The following is an 11,576-nucleotide window of genomic DNA, read 5'->3' as shown; positions in this document are numbered from 1 at the left end:
GGCTGTAATGGCATGATGATAATAAAGAAAGCGCACAGACTGCTCATGACCCTGACCCTAATGAAAAGCTAAAGGCTCAACACGTGAGAAAACGATAAAACTACAACTTCTCCAGGTGGGTCGTGCGTAAAAGCATTCTCACATGAAGCCCATTCATCCCACCGGAGTACCGGTGTGAAGAGGATCAGGACTGACTGTGAAAACAGTTATTCGTGTGATTTCTCTACATCTTTGTTTTTACCTGCTTTTCATCTCACGGAGAAGCATCAGATTTCTCCTGATAAAAATCGTCTGTCTGTCAGAATGACCACTGTTATCTGTTTTCTTTTGAGAATATGAGCGATACTGGTCCGTATAAAAATACAAATTATCCATCGACAGGAGTTTATTTCGATTGAAATACCACCGTGGGCTGCTCCTTGTGTATTTCGAAGTGAAAGCCTCGGTGTACAGCGATGAAGACCTCTGATGAAATGGCCAATAGCACCGAGGGCGCACGGATTCCTTGTCTCCGCTCTGGGTAGACGACCTCCTACCGACTTACTTCACGTCACCCCGCCCGTCTGCCTGCCGTCTCCTCCCTAAAACCTTTGCTGCGACCGAATCTTTGTGAGACTCTGGGGTTCGAAAATACGGACTGACAGAGGAGAAAGTGAGAGAGGCAAAACACATCACCTAGACTACCTGCTCAAGCACAACAAGGGGAGGAGGACGCACAAGTGCAGGCGCGTCTATGCGTGCCAGCCGAACAAGACATTAAGCGGGCAAAGGACCACAATTTTGGAATAAGAGTTTATCTTGAGAACTCTTTGGAAAAGCGCACAGCTTTGCCACAAGAACAAGACAGCCTAAATGAGTACATGGTAAGAAGAGTCATGCATCTCAACAGAGAAGAAGATAACAGCAAAGGTGAGCAAAAGATTTCAGCAGCCATCGGTGGATAATTTTAATCCAGGCTCTGCATAGTTGAAAGCTCTCGCGTTGGTTGCCAGATGCCCTTGAGTGTGTCATGTTGATGTCAAGTAATGATGCTGGGGGTCATTCCTACAAGCTAATGGTAACTGCTTTGATGGTTCTCCTCTTACTGCTTGTCTGTCTTTCACCAAAACGCGCTGAAAAGCCTCGCATGGCAGCGAGAAGGAGTGTTGCGTACAACCAAGGTGGCAACATAGTGACTGTCTGCGAGCCAGCCACTTGAGCACTTGTTGTGCTCGGCTTGGATCCACTGTGGATGGTCGCATCCACGGTCGTTTTCGCACGAGGTGACCTGAGCATAAATGCACAAGGTCATATTGATGAGGAGCCTGCCGTGTTTGTGTAGCTCCGAGGCGCATGTGTTTGTATTGTTGTCTGTAATTGAGACGCCACGGATGTGTGCTCTCCGCTGTGGTCGGAGGGGAGAATTAAGAGAGCAGACGGCGTGTAATGACACAAACCCTTCCATCATTATAAGTAACGATGGAATAATTAGCTTCTGTTGCATCTGTAAGAGGGATTTTCTGACCGTCTTTGAACTGAGGTCGAGGTCACTGACTAACACCTGATGCTGAAGGAGATTTGCCTCTGAATGTCTGTCGACATGACGCAGCCTGTGTCTTATTATGCATTGTTAAATGAACACCAATGACTTGTCTCGTGTCCACCACACCCACAATGACTAAGTTAAGCATAATTTTAATGAATGACATGCAGTGCATGTATGACCGTCATCTGCGCTGTCCACCCTGTGTAATGCTCCAATACTCTACTGTAAAAGTATGACAAATATGAAATAAGTGAGACGTCAGCAGTACAGTTCTGGCCAGAAGTCCATTTTTAGTTAAGATACTAGGAGTACTGTAAATGTTAGGAATCTCTCTATAAACTATTTTTTTTCCTTAACATCTGAGCAGCATGCTGATAATGATGTGATATTGCTGGCAAGGGAATAAAGCATTTCATTTTTTATGTGCAACTGTCAGGCTTTATGGGAGGCTAAATATCTTTGTTTTCAGCAGCTATAAAGCATGCTGTTTAGTGAGGAGTTCCCCATGTGGTGAGTGGTGCCCTGCACAGTGGCACACTGCAACGTCCCTCATCTGAAATGTCTCACGACTTCACTGCCAGATATGATTTCACTAAGGACAAAAGATGAGTCACCATCTGCAACTAGAAGTGATTTCATGATAACATGACAGGTGCGTGCGTGTGTTCTTGTACTACTCATGTTGTGGGGTCATATATCTGCTTACACAGTTGTAATGTGGGGGAACGTTCTCCTTTTTGTGGACAAAAAACAAGTCCTCACAATGTAAATCATAACACCTTAGTAGAAAAACTTGGCTTAAGTTTAGGTTGGAGTTCGGTGAGCCGCAGTTATGTTTAGGATTAGCTTTAGTCTCCAGGAAGTGAATGTAAGTCAGTGTAATGTCCTTTGAAGTAATGGAGACATGACTGTGTGTGTGTGTGTGCGTGCATGCGTGTGTGCGTGCGTGCGTGTGTGTGTGAGACAGACAGTGTGTGTGTGAGTCTGTTTTAATGTCTGTATATCTGAAAGTGAGAGGGACTGAGAGAGACAGTGGTTCAGGTCAAAATGTACTAATGAAGGTTAAATGTATTTATTTATTGAAAATACTGTTATTTACTAACAGTAACACTACTATTGATATAATGATAATAATAATAGTAATGCAATTAAGTAATAGAAAACTCACATAAATCTTAATACAATTCATGAGTTCAATATAACGGATAAAAAACTCACACTATTAATTAATTTGCTGTTGAATTTGAGTTGTTTTTATGTATGGTTATGAATAAAACTTACCAAATAAGACCTTGCCATAATCTGTCAAACTTCATTTGAAAGTACACACAAATTTTCCATCAAACTGACTTCATGACAACACATAACGAGAAAATTATAAACAAAGAACAAACTGGTTTTACTTGTATGTACTTGTCAAAGACGACATATTAAAGATATCTGAAGTCCTGTAATGTTAGCTCATCTATTCAGTACTTAAACTGTGCTTAAACAGCTGGTGTTTTATGCATATAGACCATCTACTCTGTCAAAATGAATCAGATCAATAGCTCAGACTTATTACCAAGAAGTTATAGCCCAGCCTGCAGCTTTAATTGTCATGTTGCATTAGACCGGACAGAGACAATCTATTTCAACATCAATTTTAGGAAAGTGTTCATTCTCTAAAGCGTTGTCGTTTATCCAGAGCCTATGAGAATATTACGAATCTGTAGGTTCACAAAGCCACAAGTGTAAAACCATCTCAGTGATCATTAGTCCTCTTGTGAGCTGTGATGTAAGTTGAGCAGGAAGATGTCAATTAAACTTGATGTGATACCCCAGAATACCTGAGAATATAGTTTACAGGCAGATTGTTGTGTTAGTGTTCATTGTATATAGTGGGTAAAATCTTTTTTTTCCACCTGTTGGCTCAGAAACTACAAATGAGCTGCACTTTAATCTCCCTCAATATCTATACTTTACTGTGAAGTGATAAATGTGCAATAAAATTAATCAATATGCCTGAGCACTACTGAATTGGATGTTTTAAGACACCTTAAAATCAAGTTTTCCTTAATGCTTAATGTTTGTTCATCAAGATAATCGGCTTGGGCCCTTATCTATGGGACATGGAGCGGTGACTGACACCATTATGCCACAGCCAAAGAAGAGAACATCAGTATAGGGCTACAACTGACAAACATTTTCATTTTTAAATAACAAATTGTTTGATGTTTGACTACAAGACTTCAATGAAACATGTTTTTGAGTACTTGAGTATTTTAGCATTAAGCCACTTCATACTAAAAGGGTAATATTGTACCTTTCAATACCATTGTGTTTATAAGTTAGTTATTAGTCACTCTGACGATTAACTTTTTCATATGATGAATTTATAGAATGTGATTTATGGTGTCACATTAATTTACCCAGGAGTATATGAAGTCGTTAGTTATGGCAATGACCGCCAATGCTTTTCTCAATTAGTTGAGCAAATGTTTAGTCAATAAATTGTCAAAGACTTCAGATGTCTTGTTTGGTTTGACCAACAGTTCATATAACAATATGAATAATAATAATACAAACAGAATCATGTGACTTTCAGTGCAAATTTCCATTAATTTGAATGGAGGCTGGTAGAAAGAGGAAATGTTTGCGTGTGTTCAGATGATTGAGATGGTGAAATAGAGTTTTCTACTTTTATTTTTGGTGGGCTGTCCTTTTAATCTGAAAACAGGAAGTGGTGGTTTTATTTGTGGGTTCATTCTGAAGAAGCTTTACTTTTAATGTATTACGATTTTTATCATGTGATTGATTTTCTACTGATTTAGTAGACCAGGTTTGCTGATAAAATCTATGTATATTCACACAAGGTTTTCATTATAATTTGATTAATGGAATATTTGTACTTCATCGTATTACTATATTTTACTTAAATAAGGGTCATAAATGCCTTTCCACCACTGGAAGAACAATCTATTAAGCGCTTTCCTTCCTAGGTTGTTGCAGGATTTAGCTTCAATCTTTATCTGTACCTATCCGTTTACCTTGTACCTGTAGCTTTAGTAGTATGGGGCATATTCTGTCAATTTTGCAAATATTTGATAGTTAATAATTGTTAATAAACTGTAATATTATGAAAACTTTTGCATTGCAATCCTTTAATTTCATTGGGATATGATCATAGACTGCATATATAAGTGGAGGTAGCTTCAGGGTCTGAAAAGTGAGGCCGGCACGGAAGTGCCATAAAGCGCAATACCACTGATGGCTGCTAGAGGTTGACTTCAAAAAAGCTCTGGCTAACTTGACTGACTTTATTCTGTCAATTTTGCAAATATTTGATAGTTAATAATTGTTAATAACTGTAATATTATGAAAACTTTTGCACTGAAATCCTTTAATTTCATCGGGATATGATCATAGACTGCATATAAAAGTGGAGGTCGCTTCAGGGTCTGAAAAGTGAGGCTGGCACAGAAGTGCCATAAAGTGCAATACCACCAATAATTGTTAATAACTGTAATATTATGAAAACTTTTGCACTGAAATCCTTTAATTTCATCGGGATATGATCATAGACTGCATATAAAAGTGGAGGTCGCTTCAGGGTCTGAAAAGTGAGGCTGGCACAGAAGTGCCATAAAGTGCAATACCACCAATGGCCGCTAGAGGCTGACTTCAAAAAAGCTCCGGCTAACTTGACTCGCATTCAAGTTCTCATGAAATAATAAATCAATAAAAAAAATTTTGCGTTTGCTAAAGTCCCTCCTCTTTATTATTTTTCTGGCAGTCCATCTGAAAGTAATCCAGATTCCGCAATAGATGGGTAGGCATCCAAATATAGTCATTTCTGGCTCCAAATTGCTCCTAACTAGCAAGATGGAGATGCCAAAAATTCAATCTCGAGACTTCAGAACAGCAGTTCATAAACCAATGCGTGACGTCACTGTTGGCTGCCACTCGGACGGTAAAGGATTTGGAGCTGCCATGTAAGTAAAACAAGGTTAATGTAGCTGTTGGCTGCCTCTCATGATGTAATGATTTGGATTCTATAGGAATCTCAATACTGCAACAGTTTTCCATTTTCTTACCCCGGGGTCGTGTCGTGGAGGCAGCGGGTGGACCAAGTCAGCCCAAACCTTCCTCTTCCCAGCAACATTTTCCAGCTCCTCCTGTGTGATCCCGAGTGTTCCCAGGCCAGATGAGATACATAATTACTTTCATCCAAAAATCTTCTGGACCTTTGTGTTGATGTCAGAAAATGGGTTTAAATTTTGATTCAGTGACAATAGTAAATCATCTAATCATCTATTTTTGGCGAGACTACAGTCATTTCTGCATCTTGTAAAATTTGTGGTGGATTGATTGCATTGTGGAGCATATAAGCAGAGATACATTTTGTGGTGTTGTGGTATTCTGTCATTGGTTTGTCGAGCTCTTTTCGCAGTGTTGTTGTAATCTCACTTGACAACATGCCGGGTGTAAATGTCAGGTATCAAGTAGGCCTCAAAGCAAAGTGCGAAAGAGACTAATTATTAATTTGGCACGTGAGCGGTCAGAGATAACTGCTCAATATTAATATAATGGTTCAAAACTAATGGGCTTGAATCTTATTAGAGGTTTGAGAGAAACTGCGAAAGAAGAGAGAGACAGAGGAGTAATTAATAGAATTTGAAACAAAGGTATTTTTATTCCCTATTTAACACTGAGGCACAGTATTGGGAAGCAAGCCACTTAGATTTACAGACTCGAGAGACCAGACGGTGAGCACATGAAAGGGGAAATATTGCTCTGTTCTACTTAGCTGCGCACATATTTATAACCAAGGAGGAATATGATAGAAGATCCCATCAAAATGATGACTGAATTGAAAAGTCAGACAGGAGGAGGCCAGTAAAAATACACAATGTGTCACAGAGAGGGACAGAGATGTGTGTGTGTGTGTGTGTGTGTGTGTGTGTGTGTGTGTGTGTGTGTGTGTGTGTGTGTGTGTGTGTGTGTGTGTGTGGGTGTGTGTGGTGAGCAGGGCTGAAGGAAGAAATTATTCATTTTCATTCAACTGTCACATACATTTCCCTCATGGTTTACAGATGGAAATAAAGGAATCAACAGAAACAAGGATTTTTCTCTGATGAAGCCTTCACGCTGAAACATGTCAGCAGGTTTTTCTGTCCACTAGTTGTAAATAAAACCATGAAAACGATCATCAAGATGTGAGGTGACGTGTTGTTTTTGGAAGACCATTTACTTTTCTAAACTAGGAGCGTAGCACAAAACTACTCTTACGGTTTATTTGTTTCTATTTATGCCACAAAATATCGGTATTTGTATTTATACCAGAAGTGGGCAGGCCTGTACCACAAGTTGTTGGACATCGTCTAAGTGTAGCTGCCAACAAACTCTAAAAAATACTAAATAGCATTAATATTCTATGGTATGTGGTTAAAATGAACCCTGTGTATTGTGTTCATACATACATTAGATCTGGTTTGTGGTTTGTCATGCCTTTGCTCTTATATAACTCTGTTACAACAGCATGTTCGTGCTGAAGACAGCATCCTAATTTTACTCTGCATTTGCCGTGCTGCTGTCTCTCCTCTCACTTGACCCTGTTTACCATCTCGTCTGGGTTTTACTTTATACCTCACAATTATTGATGGCGGTGAAGATTTTGGAACGCGGTTGCGGTTGCATCAAGAAGAGTAGCGTACCACTGTACCAGCAGTGTGGGTTGAAAATGTTACTGGCAGATATAGGGGGATGTTGGCGAAGACAGAAATAGATAATTGGAGACAGAGGCAGAGTGAGGGAGAGAGGTAGTGTAGATTTTGAGAGAATATCTATGTTATGCCTCCCAGTAGTGAGGACTTCCAAAGATGAAGCAAAAGACGGAACAAGACATACACGATGCCTTTTCATCAGTGAACTCATTGAAGCAACACTAGTCTCCAGACACTGTACACAGAGATGGTAAAGAAGAGGAAGACAGAGGAAGGAAAAGGGAGAATCAGGAATCTGATTGTGCATTTTTTTTTTTATGCTGATTTATGTTTACAGATTTGGATAAAGATGCTGTCCAAGCTCCTTTATTTGGCAAAACGCTGACAACAATAACTATATTTAAGCATCTCTTAAATTCTATAATCTCTTGAAGTCTGAACAGTGTGATGTCTCAGTAAGACTCATGGGGTGAGACAGAACGATGTCTCTGCATATAGCATAAACATAGTTGACAGATTTATTTGAGCAAGGACTTGTGGGTGTGATGTAAACCTTTAAAATTTCACATGGACACACCTTTTTTTCTGGCTTAACTAAACACAAAATTATTTCTGTCTTTGTCTCCCCTGGCAGCTCACATCATCTCTCAGGTCTCTCTCCAAGACTTTTGTGCTTTTGTGGGAAACAAACAAGTGTTTTCTTGATCCATCCATCCATCCCAGCTTGGTTTTACCAAACCCAAATCCACAGCATGAATACCTGAATCCGGTTATGCTCCATTAGGGTTTATTTCAGCAGCTGGTTCCTAATGGGCGTAGATCTCAGGGTAATTTAAAAACTATTGGAGCAGCCTTTAATCAATCTGCATAAACTACCATGTACTGCATGTTGTGTGCCAAAATTATACTCTTGTCACACAAGAAGAATTTCAGCTTCAATGTCATCATATTTAACCACACCCCCAGTTGCTGATTGGTCCACCCTTCAGCGTGGCTGAGCAAACCTTAATATTAAGAGGGTTTCCAAACTGTAATCACAGGAAAGAAGGAAGCTCTGTGATATAGTCAGACAGAGTCAGGCTGGATTCACCCTCACTTCTGCTTGGCTGGACAATTTCCTCTGACTTCCTCCATCATAATTATTGTGGCAGCTAGAGAGCTTTGTCACATGCATGCAAGCATGTTGTTTAGGAAAGTTGCTGAAAAAACTAAACTTGTCCTTCCTCTTGAGAGGCAAGTTTCTCCTGCGAAAGATGAAAGAAGAGCAGTTGAGAGAAAATAAATGTATTGAGGCCGTGATGTATGTAGGTTTAGGTTATCACCTTCAAATCCCCCCCCCCCCCCCACACCACCACCAGTTGAGAACAGTTGCCCAAATCAGTAAGAATCACCTGTGCTGTGACAAATACGTGACTTGCAAATACTGCCAGTCGTTTGTTGGAGCACCAGAGGTATCATGCTTTTCTAACAGCTTCATGAGCAGTGAGGCCTCTTGGATAAGGCCATGATAAGGCCATGCTTTTTGCTTTCTGCAACAACAAATGTTAAAGTTGTGGTTACTTTATTTCAGTGGCTACATAGGAAAGGACATATTGTTTGGACTCCTGACTCAACCCAGTGGCCTTGTGTGACTCTAAAAGGCACTCAGGATGAGTAAGGCAGAGGACTATTTGTGGTTTGTTCCCCTGCCCAGAATGGAGGCTTGAGAGAGGGAGCTCTGTCGCATCAATAGTAAACGTGTAACTTAGCTCTATTTGTGTTATTAAGCAGGATAGAAAAATGAATTGTTTAAGTGGAGGATTGATGGCTGGCTGAATGTTTGGATGGCTGTAATGATGGATGGAGGGAGTGAGGGAAGGAAGGAAGGATGGATGGCTGGACGAATGGACGGACGAGTGGAAGGATGGATGGATGGATGGATGGATGGATGGATGGATGGATGGATGGATGGATGGATGAGTGGAGGGATGGATGGATGAGTGGAGAGATGGATGGACAAGTGGAGAGATGGATGGATGAGTGGAGGGATGGATGGATGAGTGGAGGGATGGATGGATGAGTGGAGGGATGGATGGACAACTGGAGAGATGGATGGACGAGTGGAGAGATGGATGAACGAGTGGAGGGATGGATGGACGAGTGAAGGGATGGATGGATGAGTGGAGAGATGGATGGACGAGTGGCGAGATGGATGGACGAGTGGAGAGATGGATGGACGAGTGGAGAGATGGATGGACGAGTGGAGAGATGGATGGACGAGTGGAGGGATGGATGGATGAGTGGAGAGATGGATGGACGAGTGGAGGGATGGATGGACAAGTGGAGAGATGGATGGACGAGTGGAGGGATGGATGGACGAGTGGAGAGATGGATGGACGAGTGGAGGGATGGATGGACAAGTGGAGAGATGGATGGATGAGTGGAGGGATGGATGGATGGACAGACGAGTGGAGGGATGGATGGACGGACGAATGGATGGACGGATGGATGGATGGATGGACGTATGGACGAGTGGCAGGATGGAGGTATGGATGGACAAATGGAGGAATGGATGGATGGATGAACAGGTGGGTGGATGACAAAGGATAGGAAATAATCTAAATACAAGACGCGTGCAACCCACCTAGACTGAGAGGCGAACAGGATATTATAAGAAGAGATATCAGCAGTCTAGCCAGGAACAGATGGTGAGACAGAGCACACAGACAGGATCTTCCTGCCAATACAGTACTGACAGAACAGTTTCAGCATGTACATGCACAGACACATACAAACACAGTCTTCGACTTGTAAAAGTCTTGATTAGGGAGCGTCGATGATCTCAAAGGCTGCTTTGCTGTCACTGTCACACCCCTGGCCCTTCATTTCCTCCTTCTTATTTTGTTCTGTTTCCTCTCCTTTTTAATTTTTTGTTACTGTACGCACCCTCGTCTTCCTCCACTAACGCTCTCTATCCACCCCCCAGGAGTCAAATGTTACGATAATGTTGTTGAATACTAACAAACCCCGATGCCTGTATAATATACGACACTTTCATTTGATCCACTTTTGGATATCAGTTCCCAGCAAAAACATTTATGTTGGACAGGTAAATTATTCATTATAGGGAGTAGAGAGGCAATATGATTAAATAAGCTAATGCAAAGAGGCTCTCAGGGACTATAAAAAGTAGCGTGAATGTTTAGTTCACAGTTAATTAGATTTATACTTTTTCTGATGCACATCAGACATCCTAAGTATCGCCCTGGGGTAGAGCAGGCGTCAGCTGGTGTCCAGGTAGCATGTGAAGCCCTGGGAGTCCTGGGAGCCTGTAGTAGTCAGGAGGTGGGGACCATGTACAGCTGAACCTCACTTTGATCAACATTCTCTGACCACAACGCTGGGTATAAGGCACTCTCCCACAAATTGCCATGTTTTACTCTCCTTTCAAACCTTTACTCGTGTTCTGATGAGACTCAGTAGGTATTTGTTTTTAAAGGTTTTTCAGGTTGAATGTTCAGTAAATGACTGACAAGTGCTCTCCTCAGGTGAAACATCAGCGTTTTACCTTTCTTGCACCTGACTGGATAAATCACTGGGCTGTCAAAGGTCTTCTTCAGGGCAGCACTTCTGGGAACCCTGTCAAATTTTATTTTACATTATTCACCAGAACCAGTTTCTGGTAAATCCAGGGTGAAATACAGATCACGCTTGATTAGCTGTACAGTATGAGACTGATGAGAGTGAAACTGAGGCACGCCATCATCTAAATTACTCTCCATAGTTTGCTGATTTGACTTCGAGCTGCAGCAGTCAATAAAATCTCACTCAATGTCATCCAGACTAATTTTGAAAATACATCGTACAGTATGTTTATAATCCTTAAGGCTGCAACTACCAATTGGTTTCCATATCAATTTATTGATTTTTTTGTTTTTGTTGATAAAGCAATTCAAATTAAAATGCAGAAAATAGTGGCAAATGCCCTTCAACAGATTTCTTGTTTTGTTCAAACAACAGTCCAAAAAACAAAGACTTTCCATGTAAATGATATAAAATAAAGAAAACAGCAATAATTCACATCTGAGAAGCTGGAATCAGAGAATATTTGAGATTTTTAGCCACACTAACACAATGGCTGTAGGAATGGAAACGTTGGTCTATTGGTTGGTATCTGTATGGTTGGATGCTGATATGATGAACATGATAAATAATACACAATACCTGCTTACCATCAGTATGTTGAAATTGTTATTGTGAACATGTTAAATTTAGTATTTATCCCGAAGCACCGCTGTGTCGACGTATAGCCTAACAGATTCACCAGCATAACTGCTGACTCTTAGTTTCATTGCTTAATAAGTGAC

General features: G+C 40.9%; 1 protein-coding gene across 3 annotated transcripts in view; it reads left to right on the top strand.

The window, feature by feature from the left end:
* Positions 1-318: 318 nt before the first annotated feature.
* The window catches only part of syt7b (synaptotagmin VIIb), a 99,059-nt gene continuing 87,801 nt past the window's right edge, over positions 319-11,576 (top strand). Inside the window, exon 1 of one of the 3 annotated variants that reach the window (XM_069174302.1) lies at positions 319-909. In XM_069174302.1, the coding sequence (XP_069030403.1) occupies positions 861-909 (49 nt within the window). In that variant the 5' untranslated portion in view covers positions 319-860. The remainder of the gene's footprint in view (positions 910-11,576) is intronic. The other 2 variants (XM_069174303.1, XM_069174304.1) reach the window with 2 other exon arrangements.

This window comes from Embiotoca jacksoni, unplaced genomic scaffold (assembly GCF_022577435.1).
Source record: "Embiotoca jacksoni isolate LCO1_2020_lvr unplaced genomic scaffold, fEmbJac1.0.p SCAF_6, whole genome shotgun sequence".
NCBI classification, from domain to species: domain Eukaryota; kingdom Metazoa; phylum Chordata; class Actinopteri; family Embiotocidae; genus Embiotoca; species Embiotoca jacksoni.
This window is presented reverse-complemented; position numbering and strand designations above follow the sequence as displayed.